Genomic DNA, 24392 nt, shown 5'->3' on the forward strand with positions numbered 1-24392 from the left:
GATTATTCTCATCTTGCTGTATATAGAATTTCATTGTGGAAATAGATTACATTTGATTTATCTACTCTACTGTTGCTGGGAATTTGGGTGGCTATTACAAATGGTATTGCTATGAATATTCCAGTATATATCTCTTGGTGAATTTATTCACATTTCTGATGGGTATATAACAGGAGTGGAATTGCTGAGTCCATAGGGTATGTATAACTTCAGCATTAGTAGACACTGTCAATTCTTTTAAAAGCTATTTACACAAATCTGGATTCCCATCAACGGAATATAAGGTTGAAAAAATTTTAATCTACTGGGTTTTTTTAATTAATAAAATTTATCTAAGTTAGTTAGTTAAAATTTATCTAAGTTAGTTAGTTACTAAGTTAGTAGACTTTTACTGTGAACTAAAGAAAATACATGAAGGATTTCAGAAACTAGCTAGGTTAGGTAAGGGATTAGAAAATGCTTTGAGTACTGGGCAAGAATAATATTTATATGTGCAAGGATTTCAAAAAATGCTTGCTTGATCCCAGCTTTTATTGTTAGTAACCGTCTTACGTGAGACCACAAAAATAGGCTGCATTTACTGAAAACATCTTTATTTTAAAATACTGTACCAAGACAGTTTAGGACGTAATCATATGTCACTTTGAAGAAAATATTGCTAGATTCCTCCCCTATGGAGAGGTAAGTTGACAATATAGTGACTCTCAGAAACTAATAGTTACCTCTTTTCTTCAACAATCTTTAATTTCCCCAGTGAATTTGTTTTCCTTAAAGTTTATTGAATTGATAGGCCTAGAAAACTAAGGTGTGTATTTATAGAATACAGACAGGGTGTTGGCTGGAGAATCTTTAATGTTTCTTTCAGGACATGGATTTTTCTTGCATCCTGGAAGTGCTGCTTGGAGACATACAGAGTTCTGTTCTGGACTTACACATTACTAACTTCCCAGATGACCACTATAGTAGCAGTCTCACTGTGTTTTCAAATATGACAGTTATGTGAAACACAGAGCTTTCTGGTTACAACTGAACTGAGACCAAAAACTCATGTTCTGTCAGTTTCCACAAAGACTGTCATAGAATTACCTACCTCGGGAAGTTTGTCCTGAGATGGATTTAAAACAGTGACCTGAAGTTCAGTGTTTTTCAGCTGCCCAGGTCGACATCGCTGAGCTACTAGCCTCCATACAATGAAATGATACCAACTCTTTGGTAACCTAGATAGATCTTTCAAGCTTTGATATTTATTCCTTTCTTTTTTCTACTTCACTGAAAGCGAATTCCATCTTACCTGGATATTTTCTGAGCAGGAACAAACACCAAAATTAGTAATAGGATCTTCACTGCTGTTCCATTTTCCCAGACTGTCTTTCTTTAAACACCTTCTGCAAGTAAAAATGATACTGAAGTGAGGTATGTGTACATTCGCATGTTTATGTATGAGCACATAAGTGAGTATTTGGTATTAAATTCAGGTGTATAGTCCTAAGTTCAGTTTACTGACTTTTCATAACTTGAATATACATGGCACAACCATTTCCAAGTGATCTGACATTTTATGGGAGATTGAGGGAGAGCACTTCAAGATTAAACAGTGAAGAGACCAAAGCTCACTGAATTGTCTTCATGTGGCAGGATGGAACTTTTTGGACCCCTTTATTTTCTTTGCTCTTCTCATCCTCTCCTCTGAAGGGAAGGGGATACTTTAGCAAAATAATGCACAGATGTCAGGTTTCCACGTGTCATGTACTATCCTGGAAGTTTCAATAAGCAACACTATGTGGTGCAAAAGCATGGGGACTGAGCTCGGAAGATGTGGGTCTCAGCTTTAGCTACACAACCTACTTTCTAGATTTCTTTAGACAAGTATCTTAGTCCACATGAGCCTCAGTTTCTTCGTCTTAAAAATGAGATTAATAATTCACAGGGTGGTTGTGACTGTTTAATGAAAACATGTACACAAACGAACCTTACAAGTTATAAAGCACCTCTTTATTATTACAGTATAGCATAACTATGGAATGAACTAAAGGAGGTAGATAAAATCTGTTAAAGCTAGAGTTCAATCAGGGTGCTGACCTCCTCCAGCCAAATCACACACACTCACTTAGCCACACTCCCCCACATACATACACACACGCATACACATGCACACACACAACTGGAATGTTGAAAAAAAAAAAAAAAACCAAGAACCACTTACGGATCACTGATATTCAAACACATGTTATCAATGCCAGGGAAGCTCCACATTGCTGAGACCAGTTCTTTTGTGCTTGGGTGAGAATTTCTGTAATATTAAAGGATAGAAACAAATTCACGATTCCTCCACTAGTTTCCCATATTAAACTCATGCTCATAAATAATTTGAAGAAATGAAATATGCTGTCTACAGAACTGCTTTCTTAAAAATCTAAGAAAGACTCAGACTCAGAAAAAAAAATGGTCACCAAAAAAATAAGCACATGTCTCTATTTGGCTGCCTTATTATTTGTCACATGCATTTAGTGATCACCTACTGTATATATAACATTATATTATACAGAATTCTGACGCTGCTATTCAATATTCAATAAAAAGCTATTTGCTATATATTACAACAGATTGGGAAGCCATACCTAACCTGGCTTTCCTGATTAAAGTCTCATAATTAAAAATAAAGATGTACTATAACTTTATTTTTAGACAAACACAAAAAGGAGTATCACGCTGCAATAAATCAAACTGTGTATTCCTTTGGCAGGATCAGGTACTGTGGCTACTAGGTTCTTTAGCACTACACGGCATTCACAGGCACAATGTACCTCTGGAGGTATGTGGAAATGTCGTTTTAGTTAAAGCGAAGAAACTTACGCATAGAAGGTTGTCTGTTCAGAGGTACCGTAAAGAGATGGGGAGATCTGGATCTCCGGATAGCTGTCGCTGGAACTTCTTAGCGTACCAAAGCCCATGGCAGTGGTTACAAAGATGATGGGGAGAATAACCTGAGCTATGAAACCTTTCCAGTTCCTGCGGGTGTGGTGGAACCTCTGAATGAGTATAGCCATTACTTTCTTCAGTAACAGTCCAAAACCATCCAATCTCTCTCCTCTGGTCAGGATTTTGTCTGATTAAAAAAAAAAAAAAAAATTTAATACGGTTCTGGGAAATCCTGCTAAATCCAGAACTAAAGTAACTTCAGAACCTATAGATGAATGGTATAATGTGGCATGGTAGGAAAAGCTTATATTTTAAAGATTTGCATTTGAAGTTCAGCTCTTCATTGATCAGCTTTGGGCCCGAGCCTCTTCATCTCATAGAGCTTCTGTAAAAGTGCTTTGAAAATTATAAATTACTATACGCAAAATATTCTCTGTCATATACATAGTACTTTTACATGTCAAAGTGAGATATCTAGAATTTTATAAATGAATATTGTTCCCAATCTCTTAAAGTCTCAATGCAGAATCAGTATTATTACTAATTACTAATATTCAAGAGGTAGCTTCTATCAAAAGACTGAATTCAAATAAAATAAATAGAAACCAGAACAGCAGCCTAGTCTAACTCATTCCTATTGTGGGCAACTTAGTGACGGTAAGTGTAATTGGCTCTCATTGTAATGTGAGGTCCAGTGAAGTCACCTCAAACATAGGAAAAGGAAAATGCTCTCCTCCAAAGTACAATTCTCGTTCAAATACTTATTCATTACATTCCTTTTAGAAATCTGGACTGATTATATGGCGTTTCAAAACTCTATTTTTACCACGTGAGTCACAAAAAAGAACTCATTGGAAAAAAATGTCTACCCTCTTTCCTCCCAAACCCACCCCACACTGCCCTGAAATGCTCTTCAGGTGCTGAGAAGACATCCGATGGCTTCTGAGAGTGAGAGCAGCTGTGGAGGCCATAAACTGTTGCTTCCTCAACACCGCTCCTACAACTAATAATTTCAGCAGCCCCTCTAAAAATAGTTTCAAGTATAACATTCCCTCCGAAGGCCTGCCACCAAGTGCTCCTTTACATGTGATAAGATGACAGTATTTGTCAACTCTGTGGATATTTTTAATTCTCCATCACAAATTATGCAGCACAAAAATCATGATCTTCATTTAGCTGATAAGGAAAAATACAAAGCTGCTTAATTTAAAATGAATTCCAATTAAATAGAGTGAACAAGTTTAAATGCAAACTCATATCTCTGCAAAGGGGAACTGCAGAAGGAGCTGAATATTTTAAGTTAATTAGTATGCTTTTCTGTTTCTTGAGAAATTACATGTCGATGACTTACAGGTGTGTCAAATGGAGCAAATGTGCTTTCTAAATGATAATGTCAATGAGGGGAACATTCTGACTGAAGAATAGTTTCAAATTATGAGACAAATGCAGAGGCAAATACATAACATTTACTTCCTGAAGCAGATGACCACTCTCTAATCAAAGTCTTCCATTCCATAGTCTCGACAATTATATTCCCAAAAGATGATACCTGAGGAATCTAGCAGAGGACAAATGAGACTCCCAAGTTCCAGAATTACACAAACATTAGAGATTATCTTTTCTGAGTTTTAGAGCCAAGCAAATGTTTAATCAAAAGTTCTATTCCTAGAAATTTTTCCCAATTTAAGCAAACTGTTGAAATGACTACTCCATCGTTTATACATGATTTTACCATATGCTTCCTTAAGTAAATAGTGTTTCCAAAGGCATAAGTTAACTGTCAGAAAGATAATAAGACAGGATAAAAGTTATTTTCAAAAGAACCCAATCCCTCAAAGTCATGTCAAGAAACATGATTTTCCAAACATATCTTATGTGAAGAACTGTGGGGAAACCTATTATTATAGATTCTTAACCATCAAGTCCAACTTTACCAATTCAGAGACCCTCTCCCAAAAGCATCTTCTCAGAGCCTGAATTTTCTCAGCATATGAATCACTCAGAGGTGGGGGAAGGTTAGACATGTTTTCCAATGAGGTCCCATAAAGAGGGATGACTCTTTTTTACAAAAAAACTTTTTTTGACTATGACCACCACTTGAACATGTGTAATAGCAATGAGTGAGCTACCTTAGAAGGTAACTTGGCTCACTGTTGGACACCACCAATTACAAGAAGGATTTTAACTCGTTGAACACAACTCTGGAGTTGTAGTAAGTCACATCCTGAAAATGACTTCTGGTGGCTAGAAGAAAAACTAATCACCACCCTAACAAGGAAGTTCTTTCACATTCTTCAAAATGTTTATGAAATAGAGAATTCAATTGGGTTTAATAAATATTTTGTATATAAAAAAGAAAGCTTATATTTCTTTAGTCCTTTTAAATTTAGAAAGAAAATTTAAAGTTGAATTAAAAAAAAAAATCTGTCCTGTGATTTTTCTCCCTTAGGTCATTTATTGGAATTAAGCAAAATGTGCGCATTAGATTTATTATACCATCTCTGTCTGTGAAATTGCTGCTGCTCACAGATAAATCATCATGAGTTGAGATGACACTGGTACTGGAATTTCCAATTTTCTTTTGTGTTAAGTGCTCAAAACTCATATCATTATTTTTCTGTGACCCTTTAGTCAAGTTCAGAAAGACCTAGAAAGAGAAGCCAGAACACTTCATTAGTGTAAAACATGCATGTGTTTTCTAGTTTCTTTTTTTTTTTAACATCTTTATTGGAGTCTAATTCCTTTACAATGGTGTGTTAGTTTCTGCTTTATAACAAAGTGAATCAGTTATACATATACATATATCCCCATATCTCTTCCCTCTTGCGTCTCCCTCCCACCATCCCTATCCCAACCCTCTAGGTGGTCACAAAGCACCGAGCTGATCTCCCTGTGCTATGTGGCTGCTTCTCACTAGCTATCTATTTTACATTTGGTAGTGTATATATATGTACATGCCACTCTCTCACTTTGTCCCAGCTTACCCTTCCCCTCCCCCGTGTCGTCAAGTCCATTCTCTACGTCTGCATCTTTATTCCTGTCCTGCCCCTAGGTTCTTCATGACCATTTATTTTTTTTCTTTTAAGATTCCATATATATGTGTTAGCATACGGTATTTGTTTTTCTCTTTCTGACTTACTTCACTCTGTATGACAGACTCTAGGTCCATCCACCTCACTACAAATAACTCAATTTTGTTTCTTCTTATGGCTGAGTAATATTCCATTGTATGTATGTGCCACATCTTCTTTATTTGATAGACATTTAGGTTGCTTCCATGTCCTGCCTATTGTAAATAGAGCTGCAATGAACATTGCGGTACATGACTCTTTTTGAATTATGGTTTTCTCAGGGTATGTGCCCAGTAGTGGGATTGCTGGGTCGTATGGTAGTTCTATTTTTAGTTTTTTAAGAAACCTCCATACTGTTCTCCATAGTGGCTGTATCAATTTACATTCCCACCAACAGTGCAAGAGGGTTCCCTTTTCTCCACACCCTCTCCAGCATTTACTGTTTGTAGATTTTTTTTGATGGTGGCCTGTTTTCTAGTTTCTAAGCCCAATTTTGATTTTAAATTTTTACCATATTTATTGAGACAAATAAGTACGACTTTAAGTGAACATTTTTGAGAGGGACTTTAAGTGAACATATTTGTATGTAAAAGATATGTGTTCTCTAAGTGAAGCAACATGTTTGTTCTCAGAAGTCAGTCTTACATAACAACGGTATTGAGATAATTTTAAGATTTTGATTTTGTAAAATGTCTTTTTTTAATTTTTAAATTTTTTGTAATCAAAAGCATCTTTATTTTTGGTTCCCTTCTTGAAATGTTTATTTATTTATGTTTTAAAATTTATTGATTGATTTTTGGTTGCATTGGGTCTTCGTTGCTGCATGTGGCTTTCTCTAGTTGCGGGGAGTGGGGGCTACTCTTGGTTGTGGTGCACAGGCTTCTCATTGCGGTGGCTTCTCTTGTTGTGGAGCATGGGCTCTAGGCATGTGGGCTTCAGTAGTTGTGGCCTGTGGGCTCTAGAGCGCAGGCTCAGTAGTTGTGGCTCACGGGCTCTAGAGCGTAGGCTCAGTAGTTGTGGTGCACGGGCTTAGTTGCTCTGTGGCATGTGGGATCTTCCCGGACCAGGGCTCAAAACTGTGTCCCCTGCATTGCCAGGCAGATTCTTAACCACTGCACCACCAGGGAAGCCCTGAAATGTTTACTTTTAAATATTTCTTTTCTTTCTAAAAAGAACTGTTCACATTTATTCTAAAGGAACAGCAAGTTAACCAGTTTTAAGCAAAAAGGAAATGTCCAGGTGTACCTCTTCCATGGTGGTATCTGAAATGCCATAACACCCGATGTTGAGGTCACTCAGGCCATTGTCCAGTGTTCTCAGGAGTGAAAGATAGGCCCCTGAGACGTTGGTGCTAAACGGAGGAAGCACATAGACAAGCTCTCCCCCGATGTCCTCCTTGAGGTAGGCTTCAGGGAGATGTGATTGGATCACTGCTGTCACAGCTGTCGTGTCACATACTGCACTTGCATTTACATTTGGACTCTAGAGACGAAAAGAGAAGTTAAAAACTCCCTTGTCTTTACACTGTAGTGCCCAAGGGCCCCAATCAGAGGGTGGCAAGTTCTTTTAGGCCAGTTCAGACCTATGCCACATAGTGATAACACATCACTCCTCTTGTGGCTTCGTGTCCCACTTGGGACCCCTATACTTGCCTATAAGTCACTTTCTACTGGCTCCCCTCTCTCACCTCACCCTGTCCCTTCTCCAGCCTCCTTGCTCACCATCCTCTTTTCCCTCTTATGTATGTGCCCCACCCTAGTGACAACAGACTCCTTCTGTCGCCCGACGCTTCAGGCTCAGGCATGCTTCCTCCTCAGGGCCTTTGCAATTGTTCCTTTGCCCCAGATAGTGGCATGGCTCACTCTCTGCCTGGCCTCAACTCTTGGCTCAACTGTCACCTTCTCAGAGACCCCTTCTCTTACTACCCTACTTAAAATGGCACCGCCCAGCACTCCCCATGCCCCTTCCTCTGCTTTATTCTACCCACAGCCTTTTATCACCTGCTAATATTCTAAATAATATATTTATCAATTTTACCACCTGAATTCCCCACACCCCATCAGAATATAAACTCCATGAGGGCAGAGATCTTAATATCATCAGTTCACTGCTGTATCCCCAGCACCTAGAACAGTGTCTTGGGCACATATTAAGACATCGTATGCACCTAATACATAAGTTTTTGAATGAATTAATGAATATAACAATGAACTACTCTTTTATATTTTGGAAGTCACATCCGGACGATCAGATATAAAATAAATGATAGTGGTCAAAACCTTTCTAATAGCATATACATCTGGCACAGTGTTGATACCTATGCTATTTTAGGTGGTCCAGGGAGCCTTAGTAAGCACTTTTGTTCTTCCAAGATGTGAAAGCACCACTGGCCTGTCTGAATTAATCTCATTGCCATTCAAGGAATACTGATCAGAAAGTGAATACATGACTGCATATTCTCTTCATTTGCTTTTCATAGAGCGGAAAACCTAATATTTAGCCTTATAGGCTGAAATGCTAGGGAAACTAACAGGCTGATCCTCCATCAGTAACCTTAGTACAGACCTTTCCTTCATCGAGCACACTGGTTCTCAGTGTGCAATCCCAGACCAGTAGGAGCAGCAGCACATGGGCTGATGTGGACCTTGGCAGAAATGCAGCAAATTCTGGAGCCTCATACCAGATTTACCGAATCAGAGACTCTTGGGGGTGGAGCCAGAAATTTGGGTTTAACAAAAGACCTTCAGTGGTTCTGATACTCGCTCAGTTTGAGAAACATGACCCTAACAGATTAATTTTAGCAATGAATAAAGTTGGACACATTCTGCTTCTGTTTCATACAAAACTTAATTTACGGTCCCATAATGACGTATGTTTTCTCTCCTACAAACCTTTTTCTTGGTGAGTGTGAGGTGATACCCGTCCCCAAAGGCTTCCTTGAGATAAAATGGTGACCCGCAGCAGCGCAGCCCACCCTCCTCCAGGAAGGCGATGCGGTCACTCAGCACTTCAGCCTCGTCCAAGTGGTGTGTCGACAGAATGATTGTTCTGGCTTGAAAATACAGAGGAGAACAACCAAGAATGAAAAGTGAAGCTGCAGTTCCCAGGATGTACGGAGTTGGCACAAGTAAATCCTGTGATTTATGAGGAGGAGAGTCACGTCTTATGGGCTAACTGAAAAACTGATCAGAATGAGCTTTCAAACGGAGAAATGCGGACGGGGTATTCCTAAATGTTTTTCTTATAAATTGGCAGCAAATACACATCGCTTATGCTGTAAGGCTGAGTGTCCACACTCTGCAGGGGGGGCAACTCTTCCTAATCCCTTAGTCTGTCCCCTTGGCTTCACTTCCATTCTCTCTCTTTCTTTCTGTCTCTCTCTCTCCCTCCCTCCCTTCACTACGAAAAAGCAGTAATTTTAAAGACTTTTTGAATATTCTTCTCTGATTAAGCCACTCCACTCTGATTGCTCCTTTGCTTCACATCCTGTTAGCACTTACTTAGTGTGTTTTCAGTTTATTTTCATTTGTGTATGTTTGGTATCTCTAATTAGATTCTAAGCTCCTCTAGGCAGAATCTGGAACTTCTATTGGATTTGCATGCTCTCAGAAGGGCCAGTTAAGTGCTCAATTCACAGTGGGCACTACACAGATATTAACTAATTGATCCAGGAATTTAGCTGGGAGAAGAGAAGACCTCACAAAAGGAAGAGCACACCTTAGATCTTTAATGGAGATTATAAACAGAAAAGGCTTTAACTTCTTTGCATGCATCCCAGAGGGCAAAATTATGACTGTTGCTTGGCGAAGTTGTAAGAAGATACTCATACCAGTTTTGTTCTTGGATATAACATCCCATATACTTCGGCGAGAGCATGGGTCAACTCCAGTGGATGGTTCATCTAAAATGACCACCCTTGATCCTCCAATAAGAGCTATGGATATGGATAACTTCCTCTTCATTCCTCCTGACAATGTTCCAACTCTCTTATGACGATGGCTATATAGTCCAGTATCTTTTAAAGTCCTTAAAAAATGATATATAGTGGTTATTTTTTTACAGACAGAAAATGTGAACAATGGAAAAATACAAAAAGCACCCTAAATGAGAGGTATTCACTAAGCAACTATTATGTGCTCAGCAAGGTAAACTATTGAAGATTCATGATACAGTTTTCTGTTGCTTATCATCTAGCTGGCGGTATAAAACTAATACTCAGAAAACAACATAAGGAATACATGGCTCATTATTTTATTCATTCGTTTGACAAATATTTATAGAGTACCTGCCTGTTTTCTGCCAGACTGTGTTTTAGGTGCCGTGGAAAAGCACTGAGCCGATAACGTTCCTAACCCATTAGGAGATTATGTTCTAGTAGGTGTGTATATCAGGAGGAACGCTGGGGAAATTCAGTAGATAAACACATTCCCAAGTAAGTTTATAATATGCTATTTCATGATAAGTGTGATTAAAAAAAAATACAGGGTATATGAGATGAGTGCCTGGGATATGCTATTTCAGGCATCTATTCTACACATGGTAGTCCCCTCAGAGAAGCTGACATTTGAGCAGAGACCAGTAAGGTGGAGGAGTAAGTCAAAGGGCTGTCTGGGGAAGGCTGCTCTAAGTAGAGGGTACATGGTAAGTTCTGAGGCTGGAGCAGGCCTAGCATAACTAAGTGTGCACCTGGGTGAGCGTGCCTAGAGCAGAGTGAATGGGGAAAAAGCAGAAGGAAATAAGATCAAAAGGATTGGAAGCAGGTCAGGAAGTGCCTCACAGGCCTTGGTAAGAACATTCCTGAGTTTCACAGAGTGTGGTGAGAAGCCATAAGAGGGTTTCGACAAAGGAGTGACCTGGTCTGATCTGCAGTTTAAAAAGGTCACCTTGTCTGCTCTTTGAATAGACTGTACAAGGGAAAGTAGAAGCCAGGAGTCCAGTTAAGACCAGTATGGTAGGGACTTCCCTAGTGGTCCAGTGGTAAAGAATCCACCTTCCAATGCAGGGGATGCAGGTTTGATCCCTGGTCGGGGAACTAAGATCTCACATGCCGCAGGGCAACGAAGCCCATGTGCCACAACTACTGAGCTTGCGTGCCTCAACGAGAGAGCCTGCATGCTGCAAACTACAGAGCCCACATGCCCGGGAGCCCACATGCCACAACTAGAGAGAGAAAACCTACACGCTACAACTAGAGAGAAGCCCGTGTGCCACAACTAAGACCCGAGGCAGGCAAGAAAGAAAAAAGACCAGTATGGTAGCCTCGGAGGTTAGAAACAGAGGATTGGGGGTAATATGGGAGTCAGAGATGAAGACAGTTAAACAATTCCAGTATAATAACTGGCCAGTGAGGATAATGCCCTTAAATGTATACGATACTAGAAAAGTAGAAAAACTAAAAACAATTGTCTCCTGAGAAACTGTCTCCTACTGGTATTATTACTAGACCTTGACCTCTTTTTGAGAGGAGTTACCCACGCATGTTCTCACTGCTGTCATATCTGACCTTTTTACTTCCTCGTGCAGCTGCTTTTTAGTCCAGTGAGGAGCTTTGATGGAGCCGTATAAGAGGAGGTGCTCCTTGGTAGTGAGGTAACCGAACAAGACATCATGTTGCATGCAGACCCCCAGGTTCTTCCTCACGGTGTGGAGATCTGTTTTGATATCTTTTCCATAAACCAAGATGGTACCTGCTGAGGCCTCAAACAGCCCAGTCAACAGTGAGCTGGGAATGAAGAAACCATAAATTAGGTGTGAACCAAAACTCTGAGTTAGATTTTAGGACTAGATGTATCTCAGTTGTTAGCAAAAAATGTTACAGTGTATCTTCCCAGGCCAGGTCAAGCTATGAAGTAAAATGGGATTAATTGGGAATAAAAATTAAGATTACTTTTACGCCTCCAATAATTTAGAGTGTGATAGAAACACGATGTGATGATGATGATGATAGCGGTGGGGTGATGGTGGTAGCAATGACAGAAATGGTTGCGCTTTTTAACTGCAAATGCACTCCTTCCTTGAGCAAACTCCTGCACTTCCCTGGCATCAGGTAGTACCCATACGCAATTAAGCCTCAAATTTCTGTTTTCCACATGAACTTTGGTCATCTTAAGTCCCTTACTCTACCCTGTGATGAGAATATTCTCACCTACAAACTCCTCATATTTCAGATGGCCCATAAACTGGGAAGTTATTTAATATCCATCTTCTCCACTAAAATGTAAGCTCCATGAGGTCAGGGAAAGGACTTGTTATCTCGCCACCCTCAGTACCTAACTAGTGTCTTGCATGTAATAGATCTTAAATGACTATTGTGGATTAAATAGGGAATCAATATAATATGTAATTCTTCCCATAAATACACATTAAAATCAAATAACATATTTTTTTATATTCAGAAAACTGAAATGGGGACTTTCTCAGCTAAAATTATAGTCTCTTCAAAATCCTTCTCTATCACTTTTCTTCATTGTCCTCTTGTTACCTGTTAGAAATCTTACATTTTAAGCATTGTATTCTTACTAGAAAGCCAACTCTGAATTGAAACAGGTCATATAAATGAGAGTAGCTGCATGTTCACTCATTTCATAACTTTCCTTTGTCCCCTTTTATTTACTAAAGATTAATTTGTATATGTTCTGGTAGTCACTGAGCTTACTCATGATGATAGCAAATAGCATATCCAACAACAGACACTTGTTCTCAAATAAGGCCTAAAGCACCAACAGCGTCTTAGAGCTGACTCCAAGCTAAGCCTAGTAGAGCACTGGAGGTGAGTCACAGAAAAAAATTCAACAGAATGTCACTTTAAAAACATTTGAATCTTCTCCATTAGGATACAGGAAAATGCTAGTTAACTGAAGAGAGAGAAAGAGCAGCCCATGTACCACTTGTGGCCTTTCTGATCTATATCTGATAGCTGGTGATCCTTTTCTTTCTTCATGAATCAAGGTAAGGGTTCTCTGTAATACAGTGGCTGGGGCTGAGTGTGTTTATACCAAGGTTTGTGAACCCAAACTGGTACATGGGCCAGGATAAAAATGCAAAGAAATGAAATAGACTGAATGTGTGAGGCAGTAAAGATTGGTGGGGACCAGGGATAAACCAGAAAGTAGATGGCCCCTTTGAGAACAGTCACTAACAAGCCCCAAACAATTGTCTCTACCAAAGCCTGTAGATCCAATGCTGCCAGAACTTCCTATTATCTAAGAGATAGCAGGAATATTTATATTTATTGGAGAACTCTCCCATTTTTAAATGCTGGCACTGAAATTAAAAATTTTAAGAAGTACCAGTGTGCCAATATTAGGTAGAGCAAATAAACCTATCTGGTGGGTCTGATCTGGACTTTGAGCCCACAATTCAGACCTTTGACTTGGACTCCATTTTCCAGGAAACAACTTGAGCTATCTTAATCCATCTGGGAGTTGTAACAACTTTATATTTATGAAAGAAGTGAGGAAATATTAAGTAATATGCTTCCATGACACCTAAGTGTTGAAAAGTAACATACATGGTAGTAGTTTTCCCAGCGCCATTGGGTCCCAGCAATGAAGTAATATGTCCTTCATAAAAGTTCAGACTGAGGTTAGCAACAGCAATTTTTGAGCCATAGTTCTTTGTGACCCCATGCAGGGCAACCCCAACTGTGAGATCTTTAGGTTCAGACTCAGTGTTGGAGGGAAACACGTATTCAGGACCTGGAAAGAAATTAAGAAAAGAGTTGTAAGCTCACAAGGAAGATAAATGAAGCTAGAGTTAGACTTTTCATTAATTAAAAATTGAAGACTATGAAAGCACAAGCCTCAAAGTAAAAAATCATTCCAGGAATAAATGATCTACTATAGTCTTCAGCCTTCTCACTTGTTTCAAAAATGAATGAGGGCGTGGAACCACACTCTAAGGTTTATATTGCCCTTCCCTGTCAGAAAAAGTAGTCTCAGAATATAGTATCATAATAATGAATTCTCCTTTATTCCACAGATCTCAAATACTCTAAACACAATTTTAAGGCTTGGTCCTCCAATTGGACAGGATGATATCTACTTACAGAATAAATGTCTACAGTGACAAGGCTCACTCAGATCTGTGGTTTATAGAATCGGTTCATTAATTACTCTCCACATTTCCTTCAGGCATCACAGAAGGACCACTTATATGGGTCATCCTTACTTTATGAAGCTGACACTGCTCACCCAATGTCAGTAAAACATGAGCCTTAAACTGTCTGTTCAGTGTTGCTGACGGGTTAGGCTAAATTATCCATACTTGTTAGTTGGTTACTCCTTATGACTAGTGACAGACGGCTGAGGTGAGGGGTGCAGACTGGCGCCAAGGAACAAAGTTTTTCTCTGTGTGAATCTAACTGGAACACAAAGGGATCTGCAATCTTGGCCTAATTAGCACCATATGCTAACCAACTGGGCTAATGAGCTCAGAAAAAGCCACAATTTAATCTCTCTAAGAGTCCCAACACATATGTGTAGACATATTCATCCATGACTAAAAGGATAATTTTGCCATTTAGAAAAAGATAATTAAAATCACTAGTCATGTAAATTTTATATCACTTCTCTCATAATAATGCATGTTGTTGACCTACTTGTCTTACTGGCAGATGGGATGGTGTTCTGCATCATGATATTAGTAAAGATAAGGCCATTGCTTTTCTCATGCTTCACTTCTGCGCATCCCAACCGCTCCTTCCAATAGGAAGGAAGGAATGGAAAATACCATGGAGCTGCCATACCATATGTACCTGTAACAAAAATGTATTAGGAAAAGTAATTATTAATTGATTGCTAATATTAAGCATCAGAAGCTAAATAACAGAGTACTTACTATACAGCATTCAGGAAGTATTTTTATTTTTTTGTGGTCTCAGTTTCCAAAGTAAAGTAAAAAAGATAGCCTTTTAAAAAATTCTTTCTTTTTTAAACAGCTTCATTGGGTATAGTTACATACCATAAAATTTAATCATTGTAAGTGTAGAGTGAGACGATTTTTAGTAAATAAAGTTGTGCAACCATAACCACAATCCAAAAATTCCAATAACTCCAAAACTTTCTCCCATGCCCTTTGCAGATAATCCCTACTTTCAACCCAAGTTACAGGCAATCACTGATCTGCTTTGTCTCTATATACCTCTCTTTTACAGAAATTTTATATAACTGGAATAGAATAATAGTCTTTTATTCATTTATAGCATCAAAAACGTACAAATATAAATAAGACTTAGTGGAAAAACTCCTGATCATGTTGAAGTTTTAACCACTTGAGACCTAGGAGGGGAATCCCACCAGTCTTGTTCCATTAGAACCGGATAAGTTCTCCTTAGAATTAGGAGACTTGATTTTTGCCTTATGATATCTTGTTCTCCCATTTGGAAAGACTGGATTCCATGCTCCTTAATTCACGCTATCCTTTAAAGGAACATCAGAGAAAAAAACTCAACAGTGCATTATCTCCTCCTGGAAAATTTTGTTTAGTTTTGGGATTTCAGTGTTTATTTTGGAGATGATATGTGGCAAAGAAAAATATTAGAAAATATATATTAGCAGATTTGTAATAAATATAATTTATTACCATAAAAAAGCATGTATCTATAGGAAGCATGTTTGTACCTGGGAAAACGTTCCTGACATACCAAGCAATAAGGAAATAAATGAAAGAGTCGGCTAGGATTAGACAGCATAGCCAGCCAAACGAAGTGGTGTCATCCTGAACTGGGGAACTGTACATATTTTCCCACTGAAGACCTAAGAAGTGAACACATAGATTTATTCTTCTGTGAGACATATTGCAGGTGTGAAAGATAAAATCCAGTTGTAAAGGAAGTGAACCTACCAATGCCCTGCTCCTCATATCGTGCAATGTACTGACTTGCATAGCTGAAAGCTGTTGGGGACAGCAGGCTCTGTGAAGAAAATCAATGGCAATGAGAGTTCTTGTAGATTTCACACATTTCGCCCAGAGGGATCTTAACATACTTAAAACTTTGGGCACTTATATAGATAAAACTGACGTTAACTCTCTAAGCATATTTAAAATCACAGAGGTCCCTTACCAAGCATGCTACAACTCTGGAAGAATAGGAGAGGAAATAGCAGAAAACAAAAGCAGTAAAATTATAATTTGAAAAATATTTATCAAAAATCCAAAATATATATATCTAAACTTATTAAATGTTGCTTAGCAATTTATAAAACCACTAATAATAGGGTAATGCAATGTTAAATCTAATATCAAATGAAATGTTAGGGGCCAGAAGATGTTTGTACTTCAGAGATTGACTTCAAGTGATCGAGGTTTTATGCACGAAAATATACTGTCAATTGACTACTAATAATGCAACAAATTAAAAATTTAGATGTTGTTTAAACTCAAGGTGGTCAATGTCAAATGAAAGTTATTTATCACTTTCTATTTCCATAAACAGCAAAGTTTTAACATGGCTCGCAGTCAATGATGAGCTTTACTTCTGCTTTCCAAATTTCAAAGTCAGTAAACTTAATGCTTTCGTTAAAATTCTTAAATTTAGTACTTTAACTGAAAAAGCAGAAAAGAATTCAAAGTTGATTATATGCTCTCAGCGTATTTGTCTTTATGCCTGTATGTTATATTATATGTCATAAAAACCATGAGAATTATTCATTTATGAGAATAATGCCAGCTATAGAGGCTCTAAGATATTTAAGGAATTGGGCCAAAGAGAAGTCAGAATTCTTGATGATCTTCAAAACCTGATGTACTACATTTTAACTGTTCTTTCTTCAGGTACTATCTTATAGTAGCATCACATATTATAGTTTTAGAAACCGTGGAGAAAAAGTTTTCTTTTCATAGTCTTACACTTGTATGGTAGACAATAATGTAACTGACTCTCATTAGGACAGTTACTTATACTTTACAAACACTGAACTTTTACATTTAGATAAGTGTATTCTCAGTTGGAGAGCCAAAACCACCAAAAAAGGTCCACTCCTTTCACACCCTGGCCATTCAGTTGTGACAGCTGACTCACCATGAATACTTTTATTATACAGCTCAACTCATTCTCAATTGTAACCAGAACAATAAATGGAAAAAAGGCAATGATGTAGATGAGGCTTCCAATCAGAGCTGCAATGTTGGTGTTGTTGAAGAAGACACTGATAAGGTAGCTCATGGCAAGAACTGAGAAGCTATAGTCCGAAAAATACAGGAACAAAATGAACCCATTTGTTTTTGGAAGAATATTGCCAAACTTGAGTATAATGATGAGGATGATGATGGTAACCAGTAAAAATGCAACACTCTCTATAATCCAGGCAAAAAAGTGGCTGCAGGAGTTTACACCCATCATCTTCATGTACTGAAAAAAGGAAAAAGTGTTAGCTCCTTCTTAAGCTAATATACACTTAAATAACAATTATTCCTGTATCATTCCAAACTGTCCATGAGACTCTTCATACACATGGAACCAAGCATTTTAATGATTTATCTAAGTCTAGTATTTGTCCATGCTTGCTATGTGAAATTAATACGACCATTTATTCCAGTCTATCTTAGATCGTATATTCCCAGAGTGCCCAAATATAATGAACGATTTGGATGGTGAGGTTTGTTTTGTTTATTGACAACTTCATTTTATAACTGGTATCTAAGTGATGTCTCCAGATTAAACTAGTTTAGAATAGATCATCAAAATTTACGGTATCCCCTGCAGAATTTTACAACATGAATTTGACATTTGTGCAGGCATGAACATTTCAAGCTGGTGAAAACCCATGGTTTACTTCAAATTCAATGTAGGGACTGAGGTAATAAAACTCCATAATATTTTTACTAAACATGAATGAACAACACAATCAGTATTCATATTCCCGAGATAAATAGAATAGACCTGATTCCTAAGAATTTAAAACAAGCAAACTTTGAAGGGGGACTTTCTGCCTTTTGTCATAACATTCCCCTCCTTAAAATCCCCAACAGTCTAGGTCAGGTTTGTCATCTTTGTTTTCCAAAAAGATGTCCATGAACCCAAAATGAACTCATGTATCTCAGGTAATCTATACCTCTCTCTCTCTCAGTTGATATTCTTTAGTAACCCAGTGATATCCCTAGAGACCAAGGCATTCCACCAAGGTAGAAAAACAGACCAGCATGTTTGTGCATTAACTCAAAAGGATTCTGAAAGATCTGAAGTCCCTAGGACCTTGGGTGTCTTGAATTTGGTGACTTGAATTTGTACCTGGTTTCTAGTTTTAACAACTCTTAATGTTAAGCTTATGAATGTAAATTCCATTTAAAAAAAGAACAAAAGAAATGTTCCACTAACAGCTTTATAATCCAGTACTTTTTTTGTAAAATCAAGGATTTTCAATGCCCCCCAATTTAAACCTAACTTGTCCAGGAAAAAAAAAAAAAAGGGAACGTGCCAAATCTTTTGCTCTACAAGCAAAATTGTGAATTTTACTTTTTGCCTTTGCAACTCATTACATTTTGATAACTCTGCTGCTCCAGTTGTTACCATGGAAACAGCTACCTGACTGGCAAGAGTCTAAGCTGTGGGCCTTAAGCTAATCACCACTGTGGAAATCCTGTGACTTTTCCTCTTAACTTTGCCCTTTTCCTCACCCTCTTCTCTCCTACTACTTCTCTCCTCCCAGACCCTGCCACCCTTTGCAGTAAAGACGCAATCTATGTTTCCATAGGAATAAATGTGTGGGTCAAAGTAAAAAAAATCAGCATGGAGTGAAGGTTCATTATGGAAAGTTTTCTCCAATTGCTATGTATCTATCATTGAAAAGAAAACTACATTTTGGTGTGAAAAAGACCTCACAGATTGGGCTTCCCTGGTGGCGCAGTGGTTGAGAGTCCGCCTGCCGATGCAGGGGATGCGGGTTCGTGTCCCGGTCCAGGAAGATCCCACATGCCGCGGAGCGGCTGGACCCGTGAGCCATGGCCGCTGAGCCTGTGCGTCCGGAGGCTGTGCTCCCCAACGGGAGAGGCCACAACAGTGAGAGGCCCGCATAATGCAAGAAAAAAAAAAGAAAGACCTCACAGATCTTATTTTAGCAATTCTTTCCCTGCACCCCACCCCATTTGAGAAATTACTGTGTCATGTTTGATGACTTCATTTCAGAGATATTCACCAGTTTTTTGGTGACTTTCTGGTTATTTGTATTTTGACGTTTTTACTGAGTGTAATGCCTATTTGAATATAATTAAATGGGGAGTTACAGAACCCAGATAACTACCCCAAAGCTGATATTCACCACCTAATTTCATGTGACCTACACAAAAACTATTGCCCCCCCCACAGCAATGTATGTCAGTAGGAGGCAAGTCACTGTATTTTACAAGGTGGATATACAATATCAAGGACTCTATCAAGGACATGAAATACAGCTGACTTCATGTATAAATATGTTTTCCTTCCCTGACAATGGATAGCTTCAGTATAAAACATTAATATATCTAGAAAATTCTACATCCATAGCCTTGTTAAAAAATAATTTAGCAAACCCAAAGACCAGGACTGAAGGTGTTGATCACCATAATTTTGAAATTTTCAAGGCTCAAGGTCAGATTTCTATTCCCAAGAGTTGGTAAAAGTTGGAGACTGATCATTGCTTTTTTTTGCGGTGCGCGGGCCTCTCACTGTCGTGGCCTCTCCCGTCGCGGAGCACAGGCTCCGGACGCGCAGGCTCAGCGGCCATGGCTCACGGGCCCAGCCGCTCCGCGGCATGTGGGATCTTCCCAGACCGGGGCACGAACCCGCGTCCCCTGCATCGGCAGGCGGACTCTCAACCACTGCGCCACCAGGGAAGCTCCTGATCATTGCTTTTTATCAAAAAAGATCAGCTTAGGTGCTTCCAAAAGTGTTTACTACTTAATATTCTAGATCAAACTTCAGTGTTAAACTTCAGGATTTTATGCCATGAGAACAGCTGTTATTCATAAAGAGAAAAGGCAATGAGACTATGTAAGTCATCCATATATTATTCAGATTCGCTGCCAAATTCGAGATAATCAACAAGACCAAACTTGCTAATGGAAGGTCACCCACAGAGAACGGCTGGCGTTAGCGTCTCCTCAGGGTGACAGATTCAGGTGTTGGCTTTGTAATCAGAGTCACTTTTCTCAAGCCCCCCAAACCTGCTGAAGCAATTCATCAATATCTGATAACGTGTTACTCAGGAAAACCCCTCTGCACAGTGGTCAAAGTCTGTTCCAGTTCTTGGCAGAAAATAATGACAAGAAAGAGATTCTGTAAGATTGTGGATAAATGTGTCACATTCAAGAGAAGCTTACGCACAGGGATTGACATTAATGCTGTCAGGAAAAGAAATCATAAATATACATATATTTACTTGACAGCAATGTCTTCATTCAATTCAACAAGAATGTCAAGCACTGGTTACTAAGAAATAATAACATTTTCTACCTCAAATTTTATATCCTATTATAGAAATTTTTGTTATTGTTTTTAGTTAAGATATAAAGGATATTGTGATCATTACTTGGAATATTCCAAATTCTCACTAGTAGGATGGATAGTGTGTACTGAGAAGATATAAAAAAGAATAAACTAGGCAGAAGGGGAGAGGCAGCATGACCAAAGGAGGGCCTCTGGGGTGTGGAGTTCTAGAGTTTGGAGGAAAACATATCCCCTTTCTCAGAGAGCTGAGGTTGAGGTTGCCTGGCTGCATACAGTGAAAAAGAGAACCTGGGTGGGAAGGTTTCCATGCCACTTACTGTGAAAAAAGTAGAGGCATAAAGAGGCTAAATAATTAGTCAAAAATGAAACAGCCAGGAGACGTTCACGATGGCAGAAGAGTAAGACATGGAGATCACCTTCCTCCCCACAGATACACCAGAAATACATTTACAGATGGAACAGCTCCTACAGAACACCTGCTGAACGCTGGCAGAAGACCTCAGACCTCCCAAAAGGCAAGGAACTCCCCCACGTACCTGGGTAGGGCAAAAGAAAAAAGAAAAAACAGACACAAAAGAATATGGATGGGACCTGAATCTCTGGGAGGGAGCTGTGAAGGAGGAAAGGTTTCCACACACTAGGAAGCCCCTTCACTGGCAGAGACAGAGGTGGCGGGGGTGAGGCTGCAGAGCCATGGAGGAGAGCACAGCAACAGGGGTGCGGAGGGCAAAGTGGAGAGATTCCCACATAGAGGATCGGTGCCAACCAGCACTCAACAGCCCGAGAGGCCTGTCTGCTCACCCGCCAAGGCAGACGGGGCCTGGGAGCTGAGGCTCAGGCTTCAGAGGTCAGATCCCAGGGAGAGGACTGGGGTTGGTTGCCTGAGCACAGCCTGAAGGGGGCTACTGCACCACAGCTAGCCGGGAGGGAGTCCGGGAAAAAGTCTGGAACTGCCTAAGAGGCAAGAGACCATTGTTTCAGGGTGCACAAGGAGAGGGGATTCAGAGCACCGCCTAAATGAGCTCCAGAGACGGGCATGAGCCGCGGCTATCAGCGCAGACCGCAGAGACGGGATGAGACGCTAAGGCTGCTGTTGCAGCCACCAAGAAGCCTGTGTGCAAGCATAGGTCACTAGCCACACCTCCCCTCCTGGGAGCCTGTGCAGCCCGCCACTGCCACAGTCTCGTGATCCAGGGACAACTTCCCCAGGAGAACACACGGTGCGCCTCGGGCTGTCGCAACGTCACGCCGGCCTCGGCCACCACAGGCTCACCCCGCACTCCGTGCCCCTCCCTCCCCCTGGCCTGAGTGAGCCAGAGCCCACTAATCAGCTGCTCCTTTAACAACGTCCTGTCTGGGTGGAAACAGACGCCCTCAGGCGACCTACATGCACAGACGGGGCCAAATCCAACGCTGAACCCAAGGAGCCGTGCGAACAAAGAAGAGAAAGGGAAATTTCTCCCAGCAGCCTCAGGTGCAGCGGATTAAATCTCCACAATCAACTTGATGTACCCTGCATCTGTGGAATACCTGAATAGAAAACGAATCAGCCCAAAACTGAGGTGGTGGACTTTGGGAGCAACGATATATATATTTATTTCCTTTTTCTCTTTTTGTGTGTATGTATGTGTATGCTTCTGTGTGTGATGTTGTCTGTATAGCTTTCTTTTACCATTTGTCATAGGGTTCCGTTGGTCCGTTGTTGTTTTTTGTTTGTTTGTTTTTGTTTTTAGTATAGTTTTTAGCACTTGTTATCATTGGTGGAATTGTTTTTTGGTTTGGGTGCTTTCTTCTTTTTAAACTACTTTTTAATTTCTTTTATTTTTAATAATTATTTTTGATTTTAAAAACTTTATTTTATTTTACTTCCTTTCTTTCTTTCTTTTTTTCTCCCTTTTCTTCTGAGCCATGTGGCTGACAGGGTCTCGGTGCTCCAGCTGAGTGTCAGGCCTGAACCTCTGAGGTGGGAGAGCCGAGTTCAGGACATTTGTCCACCAGAGACCTCCCAGCTCCACGTAATATCAAACGGTGAAAGCTCCCCCAGAGATCTCCAACTCAACACTAAGATCCAGTTCCACTCAACGACCAGCAAACTACAGTACTGGACACCCTATGACACACAATTACCAAGACAGGAACACAGCCCCACCCATTAGCAGGGAGGCGGCCTAAAATTATAATAAGGTCACAGACACCCCAAAACACACTAACGGACACAGACCTGCCCACCAGAAAGACAAGATCTAGCCTCATCCACCAGAACACAGAGTCCCCTCTACCAGGAAGCCTACACAACTCACTGAACCAACCTTAACCACTGGGGGCAGACACCAAAAACAACAGGAACTACGAACCTGCCTGTGCAAAGGAGACCTCAAACACAGTAAGTTAAGTAAAATGAGAAGACAGAGAAACACACAGCAGATGAAGGAGCAAGGTAAAAACCCACCAGACCAAACAAATGAAGAGGAAATAGGCAGTCTACCTGAAAAAGAATTCAGAATAATGAGAGTAAAGATGATCCAAAATCTTGGAAATAGAATGGAGAAAATACAAGAAACATTTAACAAGGACTTAGAAGAACTAAAGAGCAAACAAACAATGATGAACAACACAATAAATGAAATTGAAAATTCTCTAGAAAGAATCAATGCAGAATAAGTGAGGCAGAAGAAAAGATAAGTGACCTGGAAGATAAAATAGCGGAAATAACTAGTGCAGAGCAGAATAAAGAAGAAGGAATGAAAAGAATTGAGGACAGTCTCAGAGACCTCTGGGACAACATTAAATGCACCAACATTCGAATTATAGGGGTCCCAGAAGAAGAAGAGAAAAAGAAAGGGACTTATAAAATACTTGAAGAGATTATAGTTGAAAACTTCCCTAATATGGGAAAGGAAAAAGTCAATCAAGTCCAGGAAGTGCAGAGGGTCCCATACAGAATAAATCCAAGGAGAAACACGCCAAGACACATATTAATCAAACTATCAAAAGTTAAATACAGTGCTCCCCTGGTGGCACAGGGGTTGAGAGTCTGCCTGCCGATGCAGGGGACGTGGGTTCGTGCCCGGTCCGGGAGGATCCCACATGCCGCAGAGCGGCTGGGCCTGTGAGCCATGGCTGCTGGGCCTGCACGTCTGGAGCCTGTGCTCCGCAACAGGAGAGGCCACAACAGTGAGAGGCCCACGTACCGCAAAAAAAAAAAAAAAAAAGTTAAATACAAAGAAAAAATAATAAAAGCAGCAAGGGAATAGCGACAAATAAGATACAAGGGAATCCCCATAAGGTTAACAGCTGATCTTTCAGCAGAAGCTCTGCAATCCAGGAGGGAGAGGCAGGACATATTTAAAGTGATGAAAGGGAAAAACCTACCACCAAGATTACTGTGCCCAGCAGGGATATCATTCAGATTCAACAGAGAAACGAAAACCTTTACAGACAAGCAAAAGCTAAGAGAATTCAGCACCACCAAACCACCTTTACAAGAAATGCTAAAGGAACTTCTCTAGGCAGGATACATAAGAGAAGAAAAGGACCTAAAACAACAAACCGAAACAATTAAGAAAATAGTAATAGGAACATACATATTGATAATTACCTTAAATGTAAATGGAGTAAATGCTCCAACCAAAAGACACAGACTGGATGAATGGATACAAAAACAAGACCCGTATATATGCTGTCTACAAGAGACTCACTTCAGACCTAGGGACTCATACAGACTGAAAGTGAGGGGATGGAAAAAGGTATTCCATGAAAATGGAAATCAAAAGAAAGATGGAGTAGCAATTCTCATATCAGACAAAATAGACTTTAAAACAAAGACTATTACAAGACACAAAGAAGGACACTACATAATAATCAGAGGATCAATCCAAGAAGAAGATATAACAATTGTAAATATTTATGCATCCAACATAGGAGCACCTCAATACATAAGGCAAATGCTAACAGCCATAAGAGGGGAAATCGGCAGTAAC

At 39.7% G+C, this 24392-nt stretch overlaps 1 protein-coding gene across 1 annotated transcript in view; it reads right to left on the reverse strand.

Moving 5' to 3' along the window:
- The window catches only part of ABCA12 (ATP binding cassette subfamily A member 12), a gene marked incomplete at both ends in the record, with an annotated part of 179106 nt that overhangs the window by 31348 nt on the left and 123366 nt on the right, over positions 1-24392 (reverse strand). The window contains 13 exons of the mRNA XM_082840648.1: positions 1292-1385; positions 2204-2290; positions 2854-3106; positions 5416-5566; positions 7236-7472; positions 8882-9042; positions 9820-10016; positions 11494-11712; positions 13501-13687; positions 14590-14745; positions 15611-15745; positions 15834-15903; positions 17011-17340. Of these exons, the coding sequence (XP_082696774.1) occupies positions 1292-1385; positions 2204-2290; positions 2854-3106; positions 5416-5566; positions 7236-7472; positions 8882-9042; positions 9820-10016; positions 11494-11712; positions 13501-13687; positions 14590-14745; positions 15611-15745; positions 15834-15903; positions 17011-17340 (2277 nt within the window). The remainder of the gene's footprint in view (positions 1-1291; positions 1386-2203; positions 2291-2853; positions 3107-5415; positions 5567-7235; positions 7473-8881; positions 9043-9819; positions 10017-11493; positions 11713-13500; positions 13688-14589; positions 14746-15610; positions 15746-15833; positions 15904-17010; positions 17341-24392) is intronic.

This window comes from Leucopleurus acutus (genome assembly GCF_964270905.1).
Source record: "Leucopleurus acutus genome assembly, chromosome: 6".
Classification (NCBI taxonomy): Eukaryota; Metazoa; Chordata; class Mammalia; order Artiodactyla; family Delphinidae; genus Leucopleurus; species Leucopleurus acutus.